The sequence below is a fragment of the Myodes glareolus genome, chromosome 19 (assembly GCF_982192425.1).
Source record: "Myodes glareolus chromosome 19, mMyoGla1.1, whole genome shotgun sequence".
NCBI classification, from domain to species: domain Eukaryota; kingdom Metazoa; phylum Chordata; class Mammalia; order Rodentia; family Cricetidae; genus Myodes; species Myodes glareolus.
Genome location: NC_142044.1, coordinates 63,838,544 through 63,865,502, shown reverse-complemented (window position 1 = coordinate 63,865,502; position 26,959 = coordinate 63,838,544). Strand labels below are relative to the sequence as shown.

The following is a 26,959-nucleotide window of genomic DNA, read 5'->3' as shown; positions in this document are numbered from 1 at the left end:
CTGTACATGGGTCACATGCCACCATACCTGGCTTTAGCCATGGGCGGCAGGCTTGCCCTGCACTTTACCCAGCCAAGCCCCCCCTCCCCCCTACACGAATGCCTTCCCTTTAGTTAGTTCTTCCTTTGGATTGCTTTACCGAACTGTCTGTTCTGCCCACCCTTTTCTCCCGGGAGTTCTACTATAATTGAACCGAATAGCCTTGGAAACCACAGTAGTTAGAGGACTCAGATGCTACCTGAGAACAGAGAGAAACCATCTTTTGGTCAATTTCTATCCTTCCGCCATCATCTGCCTAGCACCTGGACAGCTTTGGAGCTGTTCAACCACAATCTTCTAACATGAAGACATTTGATGGTCATGGGTGAAATTACCTGGCGCAAGTGAGAAGAAAACATGGAACACGCAACATGCTTAGGAGTTTATTAGAGGGTGTGTGTACAGGTCTGAGGAAGTCAATGTGCAGAGAGAGAGAGAGAGAGCTGAAGATGGCACCTCCATGCGTGCAAGGGCTCACGCAGCTGCGTCATACATAGATGATGCAACCATGCTGCACGTGGGTCAGGCGGGGTCCTTTAAGATTCCAGGGGCCATTAGGCACTTCTGCCTGAGGGCTTGTAAGCACATGCGTGGCCCTGGAACTGGGACGTGTCAGCCATGTTTTGTGGCTGAATCACTACAGTGGGAACTTGTGCAAAAATCTCATCCTTCCATCCTCAGGGAGTTTTTGTAACATAGGGTACACTGCACGGGAAACACACTGAAGGGATGTGTCCAAGGCCACATACACTAAAGGAGATGTGAGTGTCGTAACTGACTTTAGACACCCTTTCAGCACGTCCCTGATGGCCAAAACGCCTACGGACACAGTAGGGCCGTGTTGACACTTGCAGGCAGCTAAACGCCTAGAGTCCTTTCACGTGATCATTTACCCCAAAATAGTCACTGCGCACCTCCTATGTGACAAGGGGACCTGAGGCCCACAGTCGAGGGCTGGACGGGGAGGGGGGAGGTGGGAGGGCCGCAGGTGACAGACACAGGCTGCAGAGGGACAGTCCCGCTTCTCGCCGCCGCCACCAGAGGGCGCTGGCCGCGCCACCCCGCGTCCCCGCCACCCGACCCCAACGGGGCCCGACGCCCTGGGCGCCGCAGAGGTCAAGGGCAGCGCCCGCGAGCCCCGGGGCCCTAGGGAGCGGACGAGAGCACAGGGCCCCTCAAGGAGAAGGCGTCCTCGGACTCACAAACGCTCCCTCCACTGGTCGGCCCGCTTCCGGTCCTGCCAGCGGAAGCGGCGCCGCGTCCAATCGGGTCCTTCTCCCCTTTACAGGCTCGCGCGCGGGGGGCCCGGCAGCACTGGGGATCGGCGCGCGCGCACTGCGGCGTGCACTCTGACCCGGAGACGACCCCTCCCTCCGCGTGAACATGGCGCTGTCCAGGGTGTGCTGGGCTCGGGCTGCTCTTTGGGGCTCGGCCGTCGCCCCTGGACCCTTTGTCACCCGGCGGGTGCAGCTGGGTCGCTCTGGTTCTGCGTGGCGGGCCCCTCGGTGAGGGCCCTGGAGAGAGAAGAGCATTCTTGACGTAGAAGCCTTGGAGCGGCTCAACCTCGGCTTCTCGGGGTCCCGCGCCTTGGCCCCGGGGATTTTGTTTTTCCACGCAGGATCCCTACTGAATGCGGATCCCTGACCCTTTCTGCTCCGTGTTGTCTGTTCTTTCCCGCACATCCCGAGCTCACCTTTCAGCTCCCCTCTCTGATCCCTCCCTGGCCTTAGCTTGCATTCTGCCGGCCCCACAGGCTTTGCTCACACGCCATGCTCAGCCCGTCTCATCACGTTTCTGCTTGTTCTGCCCCCTCTCAGACCAAAGAGCTTTGATTTTCAGAAACTTGTATTTTACAATATAAGCCCGAGGTACGAAGTGGCTTCTACTAGATCACAGACAGTCTCTTTGATCTTCCTTGTAGGTCTTCAAAGCTTCATCTCTCTCCCAAGGCAGACGTGAAGAATTTGATTTCTTATGTGGCGACCAAGACAAGAGCGATTAATGGAACATACCATCGTTTCTTGGGTCGTCATTTCCCCCGCTTCTATGCCTTATACACAGTCTTCATGAAAGGTAAACACTAAAATAGAAATCCCCGGGTGAGCTAGAGTACAGGCAGTGAGATCACGGGCGGGTTCTGCTGCATGGACGTGAGCTGGGATGTCTTCTCTTTCATCTGTGTTTGAACATTAATTCTTACAAATTGTCTTCTTAAATATCTACAAAGATGTTATAAACCACTTCTGATACCATAGGAACAGATGTAATTTCCTTGTCCGTCACAAGAGCAAGGAACTGTGGCTGTGCAGACCTGCCCCAGTGATTTATCTGTTGCCATAAGAAAACGATAGACATGCTTATCAGATTGCCATCTTAGGGGACTTGTAGGGAAATGGCACTGTATATACTTGATTTCTGAAGGTTTTGATTTAAAATGGAGGCCCAGGAGTTACAATGAAATGACACCTATAATGTCATTTGGCCACTCTGGAACCAGAATGTCTGATTCAAATCCCAGTTTGTGACTGACTTATTGACTGCACCTGCTGTAGTGACTTAAATTGTTCTCTTGGGTTTCTCATCTATGAAACAGTAATAGAACCTACCTATTGGTTATATAGTTGTGAATGTTATTTATTTATTTAGAAGGGTGTCATGCAGATTAGGCTGGCCTTGAACTTCCTGTGTGGTTGAAGATGACCTTGAACTTCTGATCTCCCTGCCTCCACTTTCTGAGTACTGGGATTCAAGCTTGCGTCACCACACTAACTGTGAAGATTAAATCAACATTATGAAGTGCTTAGAACAGGGCCTGATTTATATTAATATGGTATCTATACAGTAAGTGCCCAATGTATATTGACTTATTATTATTATATCCTATACTTTTATCCACTAATTAAAAAAAAGCAGAATGTCAACTCTGAATATTACTGTAATTGTTATTAGCTTCATGTACTTGGAAAATTACCTACTTTATCTAAAAAGTGGAGGTAAGAATGGCTGGCTTATCAGACATGGTGGTTCTATGTCTATAATCTCACAACCCAGCAATCCAAGGCAGGAGGATTAGGAGTTCGAGGCCAGCTTCAGCTACATAGCAAGATTCTGTAAAAGCAAGAAACTCAAAACAAAAGAGTTAATGATCATCAATCATACACACACAGAGACTATACTTACATATACACACACTAATGACTCAGTATTATTTGAAGCCAATCTTGATAACATTTTGTTCATAAATATGGAAGCACTAAAATATTTTATTTGTATGACTGTTTTGCCTGCATGTATACATGTGTACCATGTTCATGCCTGGTGCTCTTAGAGGTCAGAAGGTATTAGATCCCCTGGAATATGAATTGTGGATGGTTGTGAATATTGTGTGGGTGCTGGGAACTGAACCTGGGTCCTCTGTAAGAGCTGCCAGTGCTCTTAACTTCTGAGCCATTTCTCCAGCTCTGGAAGCATTTTTAAAAACTAGATAAATGTAAGGATTATCATCGAATGAAGATTCAAAATGGTATCATAGTAATTTATGCAACTTGTAAACATGCCTCAGACAGCAGCAAGTTAATCTGGCTGGGAAACATAAGGTTAACTGATCATGATGCCCTGGTATTAAGGAGCTAGGGTTTACAACAAGGGGACCTTGCCACAGCAGATCATAATTCTGCTGGGGGAAAGGATGGGGGGGCGTCTAAGAGGGGTTTCAAGCTTTCTACTTGAAAGCTTGTGTAGGCAGTGCAGGGGAGGAGCTGTGTGTGTGCATGTGAGGGAGCTCAGAGTAGGAAGCCATGGCAAGATTCAAACCGGGATAACACCACGTTCTGTCCTCCGCTTTAATGGGGCAGGAATACAGATGTTATGGGCTGATGCCAAAAAGGCTAGAAGAATAAAGGCAAACATGTGGAAGCACAGTGTAAAGTTTCATCAACTCTCTTACCGGGAGATGGAGCATTTGAGACAGGTATGGGCCAGGGACAAATACCAAGACGTTCATGGTGAGGTAATTAATCAAGATCCTACATTTATTTCTTTTGTTTCTTGTTCGTCACTGGTCACACATTTCCCTGGGCCATGAGTGAGGCATTCGGTTATTTGTCAGAATTAGGTTCGTTGAGAATGAACTGCACAGCAGCGCTATATAGAATTTCTGGCACATTTTCTGATTCTATTCGTAAGTAATAAAATCCAGTTTAGTTTTGAACATACAGAGATCTCCACAGAGCCTCAGGGCAGCAGGAAGATGTTTGGCAGTGAGGTGACAGGCAGTTTGAAGCTGAGATAAGAGTCAGGAGACATTCTGTGGTCAGAAAGAGCTCACTGAGGGGTTTGGGATACGGAAATTAACATCAGAGGGCTACCCTCAGGAACTTCCCATTTAGAAGACAGAAGTGAACATGGACCTTCTGAGGCTATAGTACAGGTTCACTGTACAGTGGGATGGAGGGCTGTCCACGTTACCGAGAACTTACCTGGATTAAAGCGGTCTCTGTTTGTTTCTGCTCAGTTCCGTCGCGATGTCACCAAGTGTCTTTTCGTAGGTGTCATTTCCATCCCACCCTTTGCCAACTACTTGGTCTTCCTGCTGATGTGAGTATGTCCTAACACCAGGTCCCGAAACTACAGACTTTCTAACAATTAAAAATCATTTTGCCTGATGTAGTGGCACATAATTTAAGCACTTGGGAGACGGAGACAGGAGGATCAGAAGTTCAAGGCTAGCCTGGGCTACATAAAACCTTTTCTCAAACAAACAAAATGAAAAAAGGCCACTAAACTGTTTGTTTATTTTTTAAATTACTCGTTTGCATCTTTCATGTCTGTGTGGCTGGTGAGCTCATGTGCTCTATGTGCACGCAGGAGCCTGCGGGACAGAAGAGGCCATCAGATTCCCTGGACCTGAGTTAGAGGTGGTTATGAGTTGTCATCTAGATGGTGGGAATTGAACCCAGGTCCTCTAAGGAACAGATAGTGCTCTTAAACCCTGAGCCATCTCCTCAGCCCCAAGAAAATTATTTTAAAAACTTTTCATCTCAGAAGTTGAAAGGTCATCAGACTTCCTACTTCAGTCTTTTCGGTATCTCAAAGTTTCTTTTTTTTTTTTCTGATTTATTTTATGAGGATGTATATACATGACATAGGGCCTACATACGGCTGTAGCCATCATGTGGGTGCTGGGAACTGAGCCTGGGTCCTCCCTAAGTGCTGCTGAGTACTGTCAGGTCCCGACACGGTGCAGTGACAGGTGTAGGTGGTTCAGCGGCCCTGGCTGTGTAAAGTAACCTTAGTGCCTTCCTTGTCCCCAAGAGGAACAACACTTTGGAATTTTTTTCAGCAAAATAATAATTTTTATAATCTGATATTGTGGCTTTATTATCTTATAGCCAAAGATGTCTAAGCTATGACCCTGTGTATTACTTCAGCTGTCAATGGTGGTATAATGGCAGCTTCAGAACGTACTAGATGAAAACCACCATTCTTTTCGAGAATTGGGGGTCAAGAATAAGGGAAGAGGAGCGGGGAGAAGCTGCACAATTAAGCGCATACACTACTCCTACATAGGACCTCATTTGCGTCACAGCACTCAACCTGGGTGGCTCATGGCTGCCTGTCACTCCAGCTCCAGGGGTCTGACACCCTCTTCTAGACTCTGAATATCTGCATTCACATGCACACAGTCAAAAGTAAAATAAATAAAGCAATACTTTAAAAGAAAGCATTTGGCCAGGTGATGGTAGTGCACACCTTTAATCCTAGCACTTGGGAGGCAGAGGCAGGTGGATCCCTGTAAGTTAGAGGCCAGCTTGGTCTCCATAGTGAATTCTAGGACAGCCAGGGCTATTACACAGAGAAACCTTGTCTCAAATAGACAAACAAGCAAAATCAAAGAAAAGTATTTGGACAGCCTAAGGAGAGTGAGCGACTTCCGTACCGAGTGATGCTAACAGGCTCTGCAGTAGTGTTTAGCTCGAGTGAACCAGAGGAGGGCCTGCCGTCACTCTGTCTGTTTTGATGCCGACATTGGGAGATGGCCTGCCTCTTCAGGCTAGCAGTCTGGATGGTGGAGTGTCTTACAACACAACCAGAGCTCCAGGCATGAGTAGGCCAACGAGCATGTGACTCTGTACTGACAAAACCCAAGGTCTCACCATGTAGTCTTGGCTGTCTTGACACTCACAAAGGTCTGTCTGCCTCTGCCTTCCAGGACCAAAGTGTCCACTAGCCTATCCTTTTGATAGCTTTGTCTTAGAGGTCGCAGATCCTTTCAGCTCTTTTGTATGAATTAATCACACAGAGTGGGAAAAAAGAGGCAAATAAATCTTACCTGCCCATAAAAGAAGTACCAGAGAATTTGTAGCCATGTTTTAAAAAAACTACCTTACATGTGAGTAACTGAATTAAAGAGCACATCCATGGCCCTTATCATGTTGTGTTTTCATGACTGTTCTGTGGTACGTTAGCAGCATTACACACAGCACCCCGCTCTATGAAGCTGTCCCGGGTAAGTTCTCTGCATGCTTTAGTTCAAAAAGAGGCATTCTATCTGAGTGCTGCCCACCAGGGTTTCTGTCCACTTGCAATCAGGCTGAAATTACAGAAGAAAGAATGTGGGGTGGAGAAGCACATCTCTGCCAGATGCCCGGTGAGCCCACTTCCAGGAAGTTATTTTGTGATGCTGTTTCCTTCTAGGTATCTGTTTCCTAGGCAACTGCTTGTCAAGCATTTCTGGACCCCCAAACAACAAATTGATTTCTTAGACATATATCACAGTCTCCGGAAGCAGTCCCACTCAGAAATCATTGCTTATCTAAAGAGGGCCAGCGCACTTGTTTCGGATGAGAGGCTTCGGTGGCATCTGACAGACGTGTGCACCAAGGTACTGCTTCAGCCAAGCCTTTCTCCAGATGGTTGCATTGCACAGGATCTGCTAGGAGCAGCTGACCAGGGTCTCTAAAATCTACCCACTTCTTACTTACAAGGTGCAGAACGGTACCCACCCAACAGCCCATGACATCCTTGCTCTCAGAGAGTGCTTCTCAACTTATCCCCTGGGCTTGAATCAACTCCAGGCTCCGCAAATGGTGAGCACTTAGAGGTCTTGTGTGTCCACAGGATCACTGTGTTGTAGGCTGTAAATAGAATGATCTCAGTTCTCCCTCCTCTGCTGTGTCACAGAAAGCCTTGAGCCGGGCCATGCTCCTGACGCCGTACCTGCCTCTGCCCTTGTTGAGATGGCGCCTAAAGAGCCACACCACAGTGATTCACCAGCTGGACAGGGCTCTGGCAAAGCTGGGGATTGGCCAGCTGACTGCTCAGGAGGTGAAATCGGTAAGAGGTTGATTGCAGCGTCAAGCAGTGTCCCCGAGTGAACTGGAAGCTTACAGGGCTCTTTAGCTTGCTTGTACCAAAACTCAAGCTGTTTCTGGGTGGTTGTAGTTTTTGATAGAGGACCTTACTCTATAGCCCTAGCTGTCCTCAAACAGCACAGACTGGCTTCAAACTTAAAGCAGTCCTCCTGTCTCAGTCGCCCAAGTGTTGGGGTTACAGTCAGAGCTGCTGTACCTGGCTCTAAGCTAATTTATTTTATTTTTATGAATTTTCCCCCAATGCACATAACTAGTAGGAAGAGAAAAAAAGAAAGCAAAGCCCATGGGCAGGGTATGATGCATATGCCTGTGAGCCAGCACTTGGGAGGTCCCAGCACAACCTGTTTAAAACAATTCAAGGACAGTATAGTTGAGCTTGCTATTTTAGATCATATAGATGTACCAGTTAGCTTTCCATTCTTGTAGTAATACCTGAGTCTATCAACTTAAAAAGAAGGAAGGTGGTGTTTTTGTTTTAATTTTTTGGTGTTTTTGGCTCACAGTTTTGGAGGTTTTGGTGCCACGATGTAGCAGTGCATCTCAGGGGTATGAGATGAAGCATAGTTGTTCATGTCCTGGCAGCTGGACAGTAAGAGACAGGAAGAGGAAGGCTGGCATCACACGGTGCCCTGCAAGGACATGCACGCATGAACGCAGGCTGCTCGCTAGGCTTCATCTCCTGGTTTCTCCTCCTGCCTCCCCATGGTCGCCTGGACTAGGCTTTCCCTGTGGCATGTCATGCAGGCCTGTGCGTGCCGCAGGAGCACTCTACCAGGGGCATCTTTTTAACCCGGCACGGAGCCTTCAGCGTGGGGGCCTTGGCAGGACATGGAGCAATAGGCCTATTTGGTTATCATTTCTAGTTTACATTGCATGGTGAAGGGTTTTTTCTTTCTTTTTTTTCCCCTTTGAGACAGGGTTTCTCTGTAGCTTTGAAGCCTATTCTGGAACTAGCTCTTGTAGACCAGACTGGCCTCGAACTCACAGAGATCCACCTGCCTCTGCCTCCTGAGTGCTGGAATTAAAAGCGTGTACCACCACTGCCCGGCTGAAGGTTGGTTTCTTATGGGGATGAGACTGCAACTTGTTGAAAAGATCCAGTCACTGTGGATGTCTGTTTCTGTAGCATATTGTGATTATTAAGGATGTTTCTCTTCTGAGTGGTACAGGCTTGCTATCTTCGTGGCTTGAATTCTACCCACATTGCTGATGACAGGTGTCGGGCTTGGTTGGGAGAATGGTTGCAGATTTCCTGCAGCCTAAAAGGTAAGGCAAACCTTTGTGGCTGTGTTACTGAAATCCGAACTTTAGAAAACAAACAATAAAAACCAAACAAACCAAAACCCAGGGCCTCGCTGTGTAGCTCTGGCTGGTTTGGAACTATGTCCCAGATTGGCTTTGAACTTGCAGCTATCCTGCCTCTCATCCTGAATGCTGGGATAGTCATACACCACCATACCCAGCTCATTTTTGTACTTTATCCTGGGATTACTTGCTGAGTATCATAAAGCTTTTATCTAACATATATTTATTTTGTAGTTGAGTGCCTACTATAGCATAGACTGTGTAAGACAAAAGGACTGCCTGCTGCTGAGGCAGAGCTTCCTAGCCTGGGCGCTACTGGCATTTTGTTAGGGGGCTGTCTCATGCACAAGAGAGTATTTAGCAAGCATACTTGCCTATCCCCATTCCATGCCAGTCAGCCCTGTGTCTAGTGTGCCAAACAAAAGCTATCTCCAGACATAGGCAGATGTTCCTGAGCTTGGGGTAAATAAGGGGAGAGGGACAGACACAGTCTTGAAGCTGAGGAATGTCCTTGCAGCACTAATTCTACCATGAGGTGACTGCCGTCACGTGAGAATCAGGGCACCGTGGACGTGAAGAAATAGTGGAAGCAGAGAGGGGCGTGCGTGTGGGGCTGGCGTGAGGCCAGGGTCCGCAGATCAGCCTCGTGCTGCTGCACTCCCCAGCCCTGGCTTCTACCTCACACCGAGCTCTGAACTCCAGGGCAATTAGAAGGGAAACCGAGTCCTAGCCAAGCACTAACCCTGATGGTGTTTGCAGAAGCTGAGCTGTCCCTCTTGCTGCACAACGTGGTCCTGCTTTCCACCAACCTTGAGACAAGGCGCTGAGTGAACCATGGAGAGAATGACGTTGTCCTGCAGTCACATAGTATTGTAGTGTGGGACCAAACCGCAGTTGGCAGCAGTCTGCACTAGTGTGGGAGGCAGAGGAACAGGTTCCATAGGCTTTGAAGCACGCTACCCATCTGGGAGGCACAGACATTCCCTCACAGCTTGAACTAAACCGCGTGTGCTGCCATCCCACCATGCTAACCTGGAGCTGGCAAGCACCTCTGATACTGGACTTTTATTGTGATGTGATGTTTAGGTCCTGTTAACAGTTTTTGCGCAGGTGAGAATCATCTGACCTAAAATCCATGACTGCCATGGTTTGTTCTTAAATTTTTATTTTTTCTGACATAAGTCTATGTTGCCCAGGCTGGCTTCAAATTTCTGTGCTCAAGGGATCCTCCCACCTCAGGCTTCTGGGTGCTAGGACTCAGGTCCATAGCACACCGGCCTCACTGCCGCGGTCTGTACAGCCGTGAGGGGTTTGTGTGACGGTCTCATAACTCATGACTGTGAAGTCCTGCTCTTCCTGCTCCCACCTCCCAGGGCGGGGATACAGGATGAAGAACCACACAGAGCCTGTGAGGCGTTAGGAACTGACCAAGGGCTTTGCTGTGCCAGGCAAGTGCTGTCCACTCAGCCTTTCTGGGTGCCAGAAGCCCTGCTGCCCAGACTGGAGCACTAACACCTGGGCCCGCACCTGGACACCCTGCCAGTCTTTTCCTCACCCTTTTTCTTTTTTTTCTTTTTTGGCCTTTTTGAGACAGAGTCTCACTGTATAGCCCAGGCTGGCCTGGAATTCACTATATAGCCCAGGTTGGCTTTCAGTTCCTGGCAATCCTGAAAATTCTGCCACAGCACCTGGGTACTAGGATTACAGGCGTGAGCCACTTTTTGATGTGACCAAAAGTAGGGACACTTTCCCCTTTGCTGGCACGGACTGTTCACCCTCTTCCTGTTCATATTCTCTCAACACTTGCTTTTCTTTGTTTTGTTTATTTATTTTTGTTTGTTTGCTTTTATGGGAACATCCTAAAGGAGGTGAGAAGCTGAAGGACGGCTGCTGCCCTCCCTCCAGTGTCTTAATTCTCAGGCTGTCACAGTCCCTGAGGACCTTACGTGTTTGCTACCTCCACTGTGTTGCACTAAACCATCTGTAGCCAGCAGTGGCTGCCTTCTTTAGGCCATAGGTCGTAAGATACTTATTACTGCCTAGTCCTGGGAGACCAGGGGATCTGCATCAAGATAGTAAGCTGGGTTTGGCTGTCGTGTGTACATCTATAACTTACTGTAAATGCATGAAGCATTGTTTTTAAACCCAAGTAAAGACTGCCTGAAACCAGTTTTGGGGAATTACTTACGCACACTCTACTCGTTTTTTATAAGGCTGATGTGACCTAACTAGTGGGTATTTAATTGGTTGGAACAGAATTTTTTAATGTGATGAAAGGAAATTTAGAGGGCTGTTTAATGTTATCTATCAGACATACTAGAACGGCAAATCAGAATAGAGAAATGGGCTGGAAAAATGACTCAGTGGTTAAGGGCACCGAATGCTTTCACAAAGGACCAGGGTTCAGGTCCCAGCACCCATTTGGCAGCTAACAACTGTATGTAGCTCCAAGATCTGACATTCTCACACAGACTTACCTGTAGGCAAAACACCAATGCACATAAAATGAAAGTAAATTTTAAAAAAAAAAAGAAATAGAGAAAAAGGCAACTGCAGACAGCAGGGGTATAAAAGGCCAGGTCTGTTTAAGCTGAAGTGGTGTATCAGGGAATCCTGGGCAGGACAGGGTCTTGGTGCTCAAGACAATTATCTACAGTTCCATCACAGAATATTCCTATCTAATAGTTCTTAACTAATAGTTTTACACCTGCAGCAAGAGACAGTTATCAGGGCTGGAGAGATGCCTCAGAGATTAAGAGCATTCATTGCCTGCTCTTCCAAAGGTCCTGAGTTCAATTCCCAGCAACCACATGGTGGCTCACAACCATCTGTAATGGGGTCTGGTGCCCTCTTCTGGCCTGCAGGCATATACACAGACAGAATATTGTATATATAATAAATAAATAAATATATATATATATATAAAAGAGACAGTTATCTACATTTCTATCACAGAATATTCCTATCATCGATATTAGTTCCTAACTAACAGTTTTATACATGCAGCAAGAGAAGCACCCGTTCTCTTAACAAATAACCGTGGCTTGCACAGAAAACCATTCTTTTGAATATTTCTTTAATATTACATTTAAATATTCTCTTTAAATACAGCATCATTACAATGTAAAGAACCTAAAGGGGGAGAAACTGTTTTCAGAGAGCCAGACAAGCTTTGGATTCACATTGAAAATACGACCTGTGCACAGTATGCAAGGAGACAGTATAACAAGAGCTGCAGTAATGAGCTGCAGGCCTAGGCTGAGGGGGACTGGTTCTGCTTCCGTGAGGGGCCTAGCCTTCCTAGCAGGAACTATCATTTCTGCCCAGCGCAGGTAGCACCAGAAATGAGACGGACCAAGCTGTAGAAAGGTCCTTTGCTTGACATTCGCCAGTGCTAAACATTTAGCACTCAGAGATTGGGGATCAGTTTGAATCAGAACATAGAATTAAAGAAGAGATGCATTTAGAATAAGAAACTGGAATTATATCAAATATCTTGAAGGTTGGCTAGTCTTGATGACAATGAGTAGTATGTTTCCTAATGAAAATCCAAGGCCAAGGGATAAGAACATTTGGAGTGTTAAGGAGGAAAGGTGCTGAGTTCCCTCCTTCTCAACTAACTTTCAGAAAGATTCTTTTCTCCATCAGCCAGTCTCAGTTTAGCTTCGGTCTTGGGTTTAAGAGTTCTAGCTAAGGGTGAGAGCATCTTGGCCTCTGGTACTCGGGGTAACTCCTGTGAGGCTGGAGAGAGAACTAGGTGCTTCTGCTGCCACACACAGTCAAGTTCGCTTTGCAACCCCAGGGCCTTAGTATCCCACCAAAAATAGAGTCGAGCCAAGCGGTACACACCTGCAATCCCAGCACTCAGGGTGCATGGTCAGGAGGACAGCCACAGCCAGCCTGGCTCACACAGTAAGTTCCAGGCCAGCCAGGGCTATTTAGCAATAACCTGTCTCAGAAAATCAAAGCAAATTTCATTTTTCCTTCCTGGTTGGTGGAGAATGGCAGAGGAAACTGTCTCATTCCACCTCCATTGAACCAGGAGGCGGAGGTAACATTGCCAGTAAAAGTCAGTGCTGAATGGGGATCTGGGGACTTTAATTAGGACGAGAGGAGCAAGGCCTACTGACTGAGGTAAGTGTTGAGTCTGAGTCCCAGTCTATACATTTCAAAGATTATAATCAGACCTTGAATCCTCTGGAATCTGGGAGTCCTATGTCATATTACTAAGAATCGGTTTGTTTTCATAAATCTCCAAGATGGAAGGGTCCAATAAACACCTGCAGTTCTCAGGTTTGAACTGTGATTTCCAAAGGGCTTTCTAACCCTGGGTAACCAAGAACCGTGAGGGTCGGTACAGAGAGGATCCTAACTAGCTGGTGACTCTGTACTATACTTTATATTCCATGTAGAGCCAAGCTCTCCCAAAAGGAGTGTGTGTGGGTGCACTAGGTGAGAAGGCAGCACAGTCATCTTCCAGACTGTTCCACACTGGACCCCTGCCTAATGGTGTGCAAGCCTTGTGCTCTGTACCATGTCCAACCTGCATTTTTTCTTTTAAGGAAAAGGATAGAGGAAAAGGCAGAGAAGTTTAACTCTAGTGTCTAAGAACATAGAAAGAAATAATTCAAGTTACAGACCAGGAATCCTGTCCACAGAGCAGGTCAGGGAATACCAAACACGCTGAAAATGAACTTATTTCCCAGATAGGAGGTGGGAGAAAGGCAGAATCAATGTTTCGAACTGGGGGCTTTGTAGAGAAGTGGAGACTTCTGCAGCCTCCGTTCTAGACTCAGCTAAGTGGCCTTTCCAACAGTGTGACTGATATACCGAGATGGCTGTCTGAGGAGCGAGTGCGCGCCCTGCAGGGAGCTGCTCACATCCTTAGTTCTGGCCCTGTGCATAAAAAAGAGCTACTTGAGCTACCCAGCTCACTCTGTGTGAGCGACATCTTTGTTCTGGTGGCCCAGTGAGCTCAGTACTGGAAACTGAGCTGGGGCTGGTCTCTTTCCCTTCTTAAAAACACATGTACTAACAACCCTTTCCTACCCATTTTCCTAAGAGTTTCAATAAAATAATCTGGGAGCAGCAGTCCTGTTTTGAAATGGTGTTAGATAATAAATAGAGAATGGGCAGTGTCTACCTCAGGTCACACTGCCAGAGGGAGCTCTAGGGCAGAGTCTTCAGGGGTCCGATCCTCGCTCTGCTGGGAGTTCTGCACTCCACAGCCTTCTCCATTGTCCATTCGGAAGGGTAGACTTGAGGGAGACCAAGATGGGTGGAAGCCTTCGCTCTCAGGCTGCTTAGGGTTACAGTCATTACAGTCATCGGGCAACAGTTTGTCGAGAGCGGGTGTTTTCCCCACCTCTGGTTTACAGGGGGCAGCTGAGTCTGAGGAGTTGCGAGCCACCAGTGAGGTAACGGGGAGGGAGAACACACTCAGATCTTTCTCCTTAGGGAAGGAGGCTGTGCCATCTTCCGACCCAGACTCTCCCTTCACTCCCAAGACTGGCCTCTGCTCCACCTGGTAGTAGACCAGAGGCCCACTGTTCAAGTAGGATGGGTTGCTCACCGGGGAGGCAGCCGGGTGCTCTGAGTTCTCAGTAAAACATAGGACAGAGGAACCTGGGGGCAGCTGAGCCTGGATGAGAATGGGGGTGGCCAGGCCTGGACACAGCTCTTGGGGAACAGCCAGGGGCTCTTCCAGGATGCACACCCCCAGGCTCTCCATGCTGGAGTCCAGGCTAGCACTGGAGCCGCTCGAGTCCTCCTCTGCCTTGAGCCGCTCCAGCTCCTCCGCGCTCTGCAGGTGCATCACTGCAGTCTCATTCTCGGCGATGAACTCCTGGAAGTCCTGCGTCTCAGAACTCTGGGCTCCTGGCAGGCTGCAGCCAGTAGTGGGCAGGAGCTCATCCTCAGGGGCTGCTGGGCGACTCCCCTGTCGCTTGCTCTCGAGCTCCAGCTTCATGATGGTATGGAGGTAGTGAGTCCGCACGCGGATCGGGTTAAACTCAATTCGTCCCGCCATGTTTCCACAGCCATCCCTGGAGCAGCCACAAGGAAAGGACATCCGATCCACCTGAGGGACATATGAGGTTGTGGCAAGATTAGACCAATAGCTCTAGCAGTAGGTGACATCGGCTGGCACACACAGGCAGCTGGGATCTGAGCAGTGACCAGGTCTAAGCGTAACATGCAGCACAAGCTAACAGCACTAGGCAGTGGTGAGCAGAACGCCTGCACCTCAGTTCCAACTCGGCCATTAATTAGTGCTGGCAGCTCAGGGGTCATCTATTTTCTCCCCTGGGCTTTGTTTCCTCTTCTAAATCAAAAGACAAAAATCACATCAAAGGCTCCTTCCAGTTAGCAAGCCCAGTGCTACCTCTCTGAATGCTGCTATCTCAGGAGAAGAGAGTTTGTGCCTCAGGGACTTGCAGAACTTACCTGGTTCACTGGGACAATAAAAGGCTGGGCCCAAGCCTTCTGCAATGACAGGCGTGGTAAATGAGTGGAGATCTTGCTACTTCAATGCAATACACTCTAGGGAAACTAAACAGAGGTGCCTTAGTGCTGAGGTGAAGATTCACACTGTGACCGGCTCTCACCACCAGCTTCTCCCTGAGGGTTACCAGTGTAGTTCTGGCGGTGACCAAGATAACTGACTTACAGCCAGGGCTATCTAGAAAGGAGATGTGCTGGCATGGTGGCAGCACTGGGGAGGCAGAGGCAGGGGGATTGCTGTGAATTTGAGGCCAACCTGGTCTACATGGTGAGTTCCAGGCCAGCCTGGGCTACACAGTTTTAAAGAAAAAAATAGAAAGGAGATGTTTTCTGCCTCTTTATCTCCCCTTAATGCCCCAAATGGAAACTCCTAAGAACCATGTAGCAAACAATACAAACACATCTCATGGCATCAGCTTATTGAAATCTCCAGCCCACGGCGTGGCGATGCACACCAATCATTCCAGAACTTGGAAGGTGGAAGCAGTGCCAAGAGTCCAAGGTCATCCTTGTTAAACCAAGTAAGTCCAGGTCTAGGCCAGCCTGGAATGAGACCTGTCCTCCCCCAAAAGCAATCCGTATCTAGACTCAGCAGTTGATAAGACTCTTCTCAGGTTTGTGAATAACTGACTCACCATGGGACTGCAAATGGAAAGGAAGATCTGGCCGGACTTACTAGAGCTCTTTGTTACTAAATAAAGCCAAGGAAAATGAGTTCTAGGGTTCAACTACAGGACTCAACACCATGCCCCAGCACGAAGTTCCGGAGGTTTCACTGTTTTGGGTAGCACTGATGGTTTCCAGGAAAATGGGAATTTCAAACAATCTCTCCGAATGCCAACAAGAAGATACTTTATTTGAGGAAACTGAGGACTTAAGTTCTGTCAGCTCAGGTCTGGTCCTGAATCAGAGACTCAAAACTACTTTGCCTTTCACAAAATTGGAAGGAAATGCTGTGTGCAGATGAGAAGCCGCAGGCTGCCCCACTTGTTTCCTTCCATCTCACAGAATCCCTACCTGAGGAGTACTTACCAAATGGGAAAGGCAGTTACCCTGTTCACACTTACCGAATGGGAAAGGTAGTTACCCTGTTCACACTTACCGAATGGGAAGGGTAGTTCCCTATTCTTTCCTTTGCTGCCAGCTGCTTAGCACCTCTGAGGTATAGTCAGAAAAGATAATGGGCACCTCCATGGCCTAAGAGTCTTCCCCTGCTTGCTTTCTTTGGGAGGGCTGTGGAACTGGAGCACAGTTCTCAGCCATGGACTATCCCTGGACCGGAAGCTTCCTGTCCTCACTGGCACCCAACCACACCCCCAATCTTGGGGTAGATATTCCATCTCAGGCCAAATATGACTGACCTGGCACTTAATTCCAGCCTGGCTACAGGCACATGCTTCTGGGTCACAGTATAGCCGACAGTCACAACCACATTCTTCCCGAGATAGGCGGATGGCTCTGAGTTCTTGCTTCTCTTCAGCATCAATCCGGTGGACTCCGGATGCTCTCAGCAGGGCCCGCCGCCTCTTGGTGGGCAGGGGTTGGAGGAAGAAGTAGTCATCCACCTCCACATTTTCCACATCGATGTCTTCGTCTGAAACGTCATCCAGTGTCAAGCCATCAGCCTCCACTGACTCCACTGTCCCATTCTTGGTCAGCTGCCAGGAGACAGGAAAGGTCAGCGTTGGAGCATTAGCAATGCAGTGACCACAACAGACCCCAGTTCTGCAGCCAGGAGGAGCTATGCTGTCCTACACCACAGCACAGCAGCAGAAAGGTAAAGATTGTGAAACTGAATTTTATTTCACTTTACATTGAAATAGCCAAAATAAGTGATAGTTGTCATACTAGACCACACAGGACATGATTAAAAACCAGAGCAGAAAGACAGAAACTTTATCTGGCTCTAACACCATGCTGTCAACAGCAGAGACATCACCTGAGCTCTGGGTCCTCAAAGACGGCTCTCTGCCCAGTCTGGCAGCACAGTCAGCACCCCATCTACTCAGAAAGCTGAGGCTAGGGGCATGAACAACATCATGGTCCTGTCTGGAGAAATGTTTAGAATACAGCACAAACATTCTCTCCATTTCTAGATTGCTGCCAGCACCGCAGTGGATGTGTATCAGTGGCTGGGTGTTCCTCAGTGATATCGGTAACCTTGTAAAACACCCTCAACTTAAACCCTGGAGAACCCAAAACTATCTTCAGAGAAAAGGGTACTTTACAGTAACACCAGCTTCCAAGGTGTTCGTCAACAAACTGATTCCCACCACTGTAAATAATTACCTATGCACTCAGAACTGCATTTTACTGTTAAGGGAGTGGACAGCCAGTTACTAACCACTATCAAAGCCTTGACTTCCAACAGAGTCTAGAAGAAATGCTTTCTTCCTTCTGATCCTAGTTTATTTCACACCAGAGAAAACCCTGTGTGAGGTGGCAGTGTGAATAACATCGTATGTGCTATCTATGGGAGAGATCTGGGTTTTCTGCACTGATCTGGATAGAAAGTCAGGGCAGGACTCTGAAAGGACAGGCTGGAGACAATTTCTGGCTGAATGAGCTCTACAAACTCACTAGAGGATCTAAGTAAAGAAAATGAGGCCCCAGCCCCTGGGGCCCTGGAAGCTGCTAGCAGGCTGAAAGCTCAGCGGCTGGAGTCTTTGCTTTGTTTCATCACACAGCAGGAGTGCTGGGAGAGGAACAACTCCCCTGGGAGATGTGATGCAACAGCCTGAGGAGGAAGGCTTGTGGGGGAACTGAGGGACTGGGAACCCCACTCGGACTTCTCCAGTCTGTTACTTCTGTACCAGGCAAGCAGCTGCCAGGTTCCTTTCTGTAGACCTTAGGACTGTTCCTGTCTGTGGCTCATCCCCAGCATTCCTGCTATTCTCAAAGGAAAGTGATCAGGGAAGCGAGCCGACTCCAGATCTCCATGGAAGGGGTATTTCGGAGCAGTGCAGGCTCCTAGCCGTTACACAGTGCTGGGATGAGATATTCTTGGGGAAAGAAAAGCCAAGGCCAGGAGCAGTGGTTCCTGCTTAATAATCCTGGCACTTAGGAAGTAGAGGCAGAGGAACAAAAGCACAAAGCTATACCCTGCCTCACAGCAAGTTCAAGGCTAGCCTGGACTCCATGAGATTTCCCCAAAACAAAAACAACTACCACCTAATTCAAACTACTTACAATAATGAATCCCATATGGACAAAACAAAACTAAACTATTAGGAAATTATATGCACTGAAGGTTACGGAGTTCTAACAGCTGACTGGAACAGCTCCAAAGGAAGAGAGACATCAAGTGACGCATGAGAAGACTGTGTCCTTAGAGTGCTAAAGACAGGAAACCTTCCTGACATCCCTGTCAGCACTGCTAGCACTCAGCATGCCCTGCTAGGGACAGATAGATGCTGCTTAGATCATTCCTCTGCCTCATTTGGGAGAGTTGTCTTACAGGAAAGAGGCAGAGAACCTTCACTGCAACTGAGAAGAATGTTTGTCTAGCTGTTGCTATAGCAACAGAAAGGCGGCAGGGTCAGTGACAGAATTCCTCAGAAGAAAGGGCAGGCCGAATGTCATCGTCATAACAGTAACAGGTGTAAGACCCTAGCAGCAGGCTGAGAGCCTCAAAGAATGAACTCGGTGAGACCCAGGCAGTCTCTGCCCTCTGCTGCCAGGTCTCCAGCCCAGCCATAGCCTGTTCAGTTTCATCTACACCCTGAAAATAAGGCAGCCACCTCATGCTCTGGGCTCGGAAATCAATTAACATTCATATTCTCTCTGTCTCCTGAACTGGGGACTTCATGCTCTACCACTAAGCTATGCCCCATTCCCATTTCTGGGGGAAATTGGAGGGCTTACAGAAACTCTGACAATGGAGTGTCAGCACTCTAAAGTATGGGTGTCTGCGGAGGGTCTTCTGGTGGTGTCAGCACAATACAGTAGGTAAGTGCTTCTTAAAGACTGATTTACTTGGCCAGGTCTGGTAGTGTATGCCTTTAACACCAGCACTTGGGAGATAGAGGTAGGTACATATCTACTAGTGACTTGAATCTAGCTGGTCTACATAGCAAGTTCCAGTCCAGCCATATGATCCACCATGTAGGTGCGGGGGACCAAACCCAGATCCTTCAAAAGAATAACAAATGTTCTAAGTGCTGAGCCATCTCTCCAGTACCGTGGTGTACTGGTCTATGAAACTAACCATGAAATAATGCTACTCTCTAGACCAAGGAGACTGTGTCAGTCTTCGGGGGTGATGGTGTGGAGTGAAGGATCAAAGCCTGCTCTGTTCTACTCCCGTGGGCAAGGACAGTTGCTAACAAACTCGTAAGTTTTAGGTGTTCACATTCCCCAAAGCGTCCCTGTGCTAGGGAGACGGGGACAGTGCAGGGAGAGTCATTTTTGTCTTAGTTGCCAGTGCCACCAGAGATGGCGAGGAGACTCAAACTAAGATCTAACGGAAGGCCTTGGCCTCGGCATGCAGGAAGCACCAGACCCCTCGCCCCACAGGCACCTTCATTTTCTTGGCATGAAGTTTCTCCTCCTTCAGGTGCTCACGGAGAATCTCTCTATGGTTCACTTCTTGTTCTTGTGCGAACTCACAAAGGGTGTAGCTGCGAACAGAATTATGGCGCTGGGCCATTCCCAAAGAACTTCCACCCTGGCTGGGCACACTTGTGAAGCCCTGGCGCCGGGCAAAGTAGTATACAGTCACCTGGTCAAAGCGAACATTCTTCCTCCGCAGCTGCTTCTGCCGCTTCAGGATGGATGTGGCTGTGAATGGAACACAGGGCTCTTACCTGCTCTTATTCATCCAGGCTCTTAACCTGTCCCCAAATATTAGACTATTTCCAAGTCTTATGCAAAACTGGAAAGAGCCTTGACCCTCAGCTGGTTCATACTACTGCCTCCAGACTGACTTCATCTAAATAGATGGCCACAAAAATCTATTTTTAGACAGTAACTGGGGAACACTAGGTGTTCTTTTCAGGAGAAAAGAAAATTGCCATGTGATAGTTGAAACTAATTAAAACTCTATTAGAAACCCCAGCTCTTGTGTCTGCACCTCAGTCGGCACGTGTGACTAAGAACTAGCAGTGGACCACGCTGACGAGGACCACTTCCACCCAGAAGTCCAACCGGACAGCGCTCCACAGTGGAACATTTCTCCCACACGCCTGCTGAAAAATATTTTAGGCTCTTTAGGGCACGAGGTCTCTGACGCAACTCCTCAAGCACGCTGCTAGTGCACAAAGACAACCACAAACAATGGGTATGAGTGTCCCAACGAAACCACGGAAACGAGCAGACCAGACTTAGTCCACAGCCCCGGCCTCACTACCAGGGGTTCTCTAGAGGGACAACCTGAGAGTCAGGAGATGCCACTGTGCCCAGGCTAGGTGCCATTGGAAAAGCTGCAGGTGTGCTCTGAATGGAACCAATAGTAGTACCCTCACAGCTTTCGTTTCAGAGTTCAGACCCTTGGAGAGCTATGGGATCAAGAGAATAGAAAGGAAGAGATGGAGATGCCAGTGTCCAAACCAAATATCCACTCCTGCTCCAGTTACCATTTCTTGGACCTCTGGGCAAGTCCTCTGAGGTAAAAGAATACTGAGCTCCTCTTCCTCCATCACATCCCACCCATTCTGGGCGCCCCAAACCACAGCACAAGTAAAATAAATCAGACCAGTCTATGCTATTGGAGCAGTGAGGTTTGCCAAAAATCAAGGATACACTATGTAAAGGGCACATCCACAGGATGGACAGAAGCGGTCTCAGGCTGCAGGGGCTCTCGGGGACAGGGTGCAGGCAGGAAGGGAGCAGCTCACTCACGTGTGAAGCTGGCAGTTGTAGGAGGGTTGAGGCTGTCACAGCTGTCAGCGCTGTCACTGCTGGAGACCTCATCATCCGAGTTGGAGACTGATGAGCCCACATCCACATCATCAAATTTCCTCTTGAGCCCTGAGCCCGAGAATGCATCCATTGGATTCAAATGGTTTGCTTGGGGAGTCAACCACGGTGGCCCCGAAGCTGCTCACCACCAGTTAGCCAGGAGCATTAGGATTCTGCCCAAGGGAGAAGAGGAGTCAGCATTGCTGTCCGGAGACACACCCGCCAAGTCTGTAAACACATCGCTCTAACTGAAGAAAAGCTAAGCACCTGGCCTAGCACTGGTCTGGCTTCTCAGGACCAGGTCATTTCTTTGTTGACTCTGGCCAGCATTCTTACTGGTTTCCTTTGGCTCCTCCAGCCTCAGTTACTCTATGAGTGAGTCTGCATAGCCCTTCCCAGTGGAGGAGTGGCTTCACTTCCAACCCCGCTGGCCACAGCAGTCACTGGGCTAGCATTCACTGTTCAAAGACAGCAAACCCTCTGCTTAAACCAAAGCCAGGCCCAAATATTTATCCCAGTGATAACACAGCCTGGCATTTCCCCAAGTGTGTATCTTAAATACACTAGTTCCATGGTATTAATAGCTTCTTGAATGAAAATAGGACTGCTGTTAAAATAGCTGAGAAAACCAGCTATGGCAGAATCTCCTAGGGGTTTTTAATATACTTATGAGCATGCATGGTAAAGGCTGAAAGAAAACAGTGCAGTGTTTCAAAACCTGATTGTGGAACCCACTGTTGCCAAAGTATGTTAGGGGGCAGACAGTCCCTGGAACATACTTTGGGAAATTCCGCTCCAGGCTCTCAATTTTGAAGGACATTGGCAGTCAGGAAAACCCTTGACCCAGATCTTCAAGTGTGAAGTGTCTCACCAGGCTCCTAGAAAGGGCAAATTTAGTACTAAAGAAAGGAGCCAAGATTAGAATCTGTACTGGCTTCCAAACCCAGAAACTGGGGCTGTGGGTGCAGCTCCGCGGCAGAGCGCTTGCCTAGTAGACATGTGGCCCTGGGTTTGATCCCAGCACCACAAACAACACAAAAACCAGGCTCATTTTCAATCTTATACTGGTCTCTCATCCTCCCCATGCAAAAAGAAAATAAAATTTTACAATCTCTGGTCTCTAAGAAGAAACCATCAAGGGAATACAGAGAGGTGGCAGTTAATCCTGGTCACATCAACACAGCAGGCACAGGTCCTTCTCTGTCTCTGTCTTTGGACTTAAGTTCCGAAAGAACAAGAATCTGTACAGGAGAAATGCTGCCAGCCAAACCCCCATGCGACGAGGTAAGACACTTCCCACACTGCGATCTCACTGGCGGCTAACAGCAGCGGTTACTGCCTTGCTGCGGAGTAGCTGCCCAGCTTCACTGTGGAGACAGAGACGGCTGGTTTCTGGGCTATAGTTCAGTAGCAATTTAGTTCAGCTCTACAGAGTTAGCCAGACCTGGTGCGCACTTCAGGGATGTCCTAAAATACATACTCAGGTCACATAAAAATCCTGCGTTCGAGTCACAAGATGAGCTGGCGCACCTTAGCTTTCAGTTTCAGGCAAGCAATCCCTCAACTAAGTTTGGCTAAGAAGAAAAATTCCACCAAGGAGCCTGGTGTGGTGGCACACAGCTTTAATCCCAGCACTCAGGAGGCAGAAGCAGGTGGATCTCTGTGAGTTCGAGCACAGCCTGGTCTACAGAGTGAGTTCCAGGACACTCAGGACTACACAGAAACAGTCTTTTAAAGAAAAAAAATGTGTGTGTGTAAAAGGTAACAAAGGGCTGGTGGGGAGCAGTTAGAGTGCGGGCTGCTCTTTCAAAGGATCCAGGTTCAGTTCCAGCCTCCAACCCTTTAACTCCAGTTTCAGGGAGTCTGAAACCCTCTTCTGGCCTCTTCGGGCACCAGGCACACAGTGGTATGCAGACACATATGCAGATTAAAAAAAAAAAAGCCTATTCACATAAAATACAACCAAAACATTTTTTAAAAGAATCGAATGAGTCCAGCATGTCAGCTGTGATCCTTGGGTCTGACCACACCTTCTTAGAAATGACGAGAGTGAGGGTGAAGGGACTTTCTATGGGTAAGATTTTAGCTGGGCTTAAAGATGATACCTTTCAGCTAACAAATGTCTCATTCCGTTCTATTCTGGGTGAAGAAGCATGGCGTGCACGTGGGGAGGGGGCATGTTTGTCATTAAATATTCATGTGGATACTATAGAGGGAAAGGAGAGGACTGTCTGCTGAATCCTGCAACCACACACACCACCAATGCCTTCTCAACTACACAGAAGCCAACACTGAGCAGAAAATCTGCCTCTTGGAAATGGCGTAAGCACTCCTTCCATTTAACTGAGCTCTGGCTAATACTTGAAGAAAAATTGCTATTCCTCAGCCTGGAAGCACTCAGGGATTTATGATTGGAAGCAAATGTGCACTCTGCTCTTTCCTTGGGATCCTTTGCTTCCGGTAATGTGGATTTCCTTTGACTGTTACTCTCTAAGTCTCACGTGAACTTGGATCTGGGCCAAAACCATTTTTATTACTAAAATTCTCCCTTATCATAACCCAGCTGCCCTTAAGGGCACCCTTTCATCAGGGTTACTCTGTGCCCTTGAGCGTGGCAATGCTGGCTGCTTGCTCTAAGTCTCTTTGTTCATGTCTTCTCACTTCTGGGGTTGTGGTTTGGGCAGTGACAGAGGAAAGTAGGAAAGAAAGGGGGAGGGGAAAGCTGTAGAACGTAAGGAAAAGTACTTTTCTTAAGTTGCCAATAACCAGGTCTACATGAGTAAATACTGTGTATACTGATCTATAGGGCCTATTCCATGAAAGGGCTGGGGCGGGACCTTGGTAGGACAGCGGTTGCCCACCTAACACACTTGAAGCCTTCCCTGGCTTCAGTTCCCAGCACCACAAAATAAAATCAGTTCATGGGTGCTACCACGCAACAGCCTTGAAACTCCACTGTTCTAGGTCTCATCCCTTACTCAGGATGTTACGACACTCCTGGAAAGTTACCTGTTACTGAAAATTGTTTACGTTTAGTTATGTTGCCCAGATTGGCCCTTCAAGGCCCAAGCTTGTTTTGGAGAAAAGTATGGAACTCACAGTGGTCCTCTTGCTTCAGCTTCCCAAGTGCAGCCCTCCAGCACTGAGAACTTAAATTCCTATCATCTCCTGCAAACACTGTAAGTTTATATTTCAACTCAGCTCTCCTTATCCAGCTCTTTGGGGTGAACTTGACCATGAATTTCCCACCCAGTTAGTCCCAAACTGCCTTGAAGAACTCACGTATGCTACAGTAACCACTAGAACAGGTTCCATTAAGAATCAGTCATTCCCACTGGCTCAGCTATTCCCTTAACTATTGGTAAAAGATCATGCATGAGTTCAGAAGATACTCTTTAGCCCTCATCTGATGGCACATGCATGTAATCCCAGCACTTAAGTGCAGAAGAAGCAAAAGTTCAAGGTCACCCTTGGCTACAAAGCAAATTTGTAGCTACCCAAGGGTACATGAAACCTGTCTCAACCCCTACCCCTCCACTTTTAAGAGTTATATCCAAGCACTCAAACCTATACAGAAATAACCAAGGTGAGACTAGAGATGCAGGTCAGAATACTTAATGTCTAAATCAACAACATCTCAAACAACAAATAATGGTTTCTCTCTCGAACCTTCCACACGCTGGCGAGATGAAGTCAGCTGACACATTCTGACTATGTGCCGTATGGTGTTGTGTTTCTAGCTGAACGTTTCCCAAAAGGACACAATGCAGTTCACAGTTACAGTACAGAGAGGACATAAAACCAGCGTGTGCATTTCAGTATTAGGTCTATGCTTTCTTCAGGTAAGAACTGCAAACACCAAATCCCAACTTCCATAAAATAGCAAAACCCGGGTGTGGCAATGCATTAAGGTGCCTTTAATCCCAGCACTCAGGAGGCAGAGGCAGAGGCAGAGGCAGGTGGATCTCTGTGAGCTTGAGAATAGTCTGGTCTACAGAGCAAGTTCCAGGACAGCCTATGCAGAGGGAGGGACAAGGTCAAAAAAAAAAAAGCACGTGGGGCGCATTTCAGGGCAGCTGTGGAGCTGTGGTCGAAGAGTTATTTGTACAGTTTGGGTGTGTGAGCCTTTTCTTAAATTAGTCCAAAATCCTAAGACAAGGCTCACCTCACTGGAAAGGCCTTTCCACTCAGCTAAAGCCCAGTGTTCTGCTAAAGGACTACCAGCCAGGACTGGGGTAGAAAGCCTGCTGTCACTCCACACAGTAATCGAGTAAGATGCCTTACCCTGCTGCCCTTTTACAAGATGCTGTGGTGATTCTCAAATACTACGGTTTTATGGAACCCTGTGTCCTTGTGATCACCAAGATCATGAAATCGGAAAAGCATTTCAGGTGCTCACTGACAACCTCCTGCTAGGTTTAAAGAGGGCCCTTTCCCGCCCCCATGCTCCGGGGTTCTACCGGTTTACTAACACGAGGTTAGAAGCCGGCTTTCCACGTGTAAGCCACATCCTAGGGAAGACACAAGATATTTGTGGGAGACTTGGAACATGATGCTGCATTAGCTCTCCTCTAAAGGACAGCCTCACATAGCTGCCACATACCAACACCCTGGTTTTAGAGATTCCTAAGATTTAAAGCCACCAAAGGAAAGGAGAATGTGAATCGGCTGCGGTTTTACCATGAACTGAAAACTGGGGAGAACTTCTAACCTTTCATACTGAAGAACAGTTTGTATGTCACATTGCCACTCCAAACCCTTCTAAAAGGAAGAATCAAGACCATAGCACTGAAATGGGATTGGAAGGCAGGCGGGCGTGTGTTTGGGCCTGAAAAAAAAAAGATCAAGCTAGCAACCAGGACAAGTGATGCTCTCATTTTTGCACACAACGCCAGAAAAATGGGAGCCATCAAGACCAGAGCAGAAGGGACATGTCAAGTCACCAGTTCACCTTAACACAGCTGAGGAACCCTTCAGCTCTCAACCCATTGATTCCGGCTAACCTTCCCGCTCATTCCGATCATCTGCAGTCCCCCACAGCCTTCCACATCCTCCTGCCTGCTACTCACAAATTCCCAACCACCCCTCCCACATTTTCCTCCGGTCCCCCTCCCCTTCCTTCACTTCTCTCCATCCTACATCACTGCCCACTCCATCCCGATCTCAGCCGTCAACCACAATCCTGCCGGCTTCCAAGACGCCCAGACGTCCCTCGAGCTAGCCTGCAGCCCGGCCCGCGTCCCCGGCGCCCCTCGCTCCCACGCCTCTTCCCAGAGGCGCCCCGGCTCCCCGCCCCCCTCGCTCCGCACGGCTCTGCGCCGGAGCGCTGCCGGGAGCCGCTGCCCAGAGAGGACAAGGCGGACCCCTCGCCCCGCACCCCAGGCCCATTACCGGCCCCGCCGCGGACGCCTCTCCCGTCAGGGTCTCCGACACCCCTGCTGCCGCCTCAGCCCGTGTGCACGGAGGAAGACCGAGGCGCGCCGGTCCCCGGGCCCGTCGCGTAGCTCCCCGGGTTGTAGGGTGTGTGGGCCGGCCGGCAGGCGGCGGGGGACGGGCGGCTCTGCACTCGGGCACCCCGAGCAGCACAGCCCAGAACCGCCCCGGCTCCGGCTAACAATAGGCTCCGGCTGCGGCGCTCTGCCTCTTATAGGCGCCGGCGCGTCGTGGCCGGGACCTGGAGCAGCCTGGGAAATGGAGTCTACACCCGGCCCACGCCCAATGGCATGCCGGGAGTCGGAGGCGGCGAGTGCCGCAAAGCCCTAGACCGCCCTGGAACCAGCTGCAAAGGGAGCGTCCACATCGGACCCCCGGAGAAAGGCATCAGGGTAGCTGCAGCCTTTTGA

General features: G+C 48.5%; 2 protein-coding genes across 5 annotated transcripts; one reads left to right on the top strand and one right to left on the bottom strand.

The window, feature by feature from the left end:
- The first annotated feature begins 1,137 nt into the window (after positions 1–1,137).
- Letmd1 (LETM1 domain containing 1) lies at positions 1,138–10,886 on the top strand. 3 transcript variants are annotated; one of them, XM_048446170.3, is made up of 9 exons: positions 1,158–1,544; positions 1,961–2,112; positions 3,894–4,009; positions 4,553–4,635; positions 6,736–6,922; positions 7,026–7,127; positions 7,222–7,374; positions 8,582–8,678; positions 9,477–10,886. In XM_048446170.3, the coding sequence occupies exons 1-9, from the start codon at positions 1,423–1,425 to the stop codon at positions 9,542–9,544; spliced, it is 1,080 nt and encodes a 359-aa protein (XP_048302127.3). In that variant the 5' UTR covers positions 1,158–1,422; the 3' UTR covers positions 9,545–10,886. The 3 variants fall into 3 exon arrangements, with proteins under 3 accessions (XP_048302140.3, XP_048302127.3, XP_085534735.2); XM_085678609.2 differs by having other exon boundaries at positions 1,170–1,437; XM_048446183.3 differs by lacking the exons at positions 3,894–4,009; positions 6,736–6,922 and having other exon boundaries at positions 1,138–1,544.
- On the bottom strand, positions 10,276–26,734 carry Csrnp2 (cysteine and serine rich nuclear protein 2). 2 transcript variants are annotated; one of them, XM_048446160.3, is made up of 6 exons: positions 26,508–26,734; positions 21,896–21,994; positions 21,057–21,289; positions 19,738–19,997; positions 16,580–16,876; positions 10,276–14,796 (listed from the first exon to the last, which is right to left on the bottom strand). In XM_048446160.3, exons 3-6 carry the CDS (start codon positions 21,205–21,207, stop codon positions 13,867–13,869), a joined length of 1,638 nt encoding a protein of 545 aa, XP_048302117.1. In that variant the 5' UTR covers positions 21,208–21,289; positions 21,896–21,994; positions 26,508–26,734; the 3' UTR covers positions 10,276–13,866. The 2 variants fall into 2 exon arrangements, with proteins under 2 accessions (XP_048302117.1, XP_048302107.1); XM_048446150.3 differs by lacking the exon at positions 21,896–21,994.
- Between the last annotated feature and the right edge of the window lie 225 nt (positions 26,735–26,959).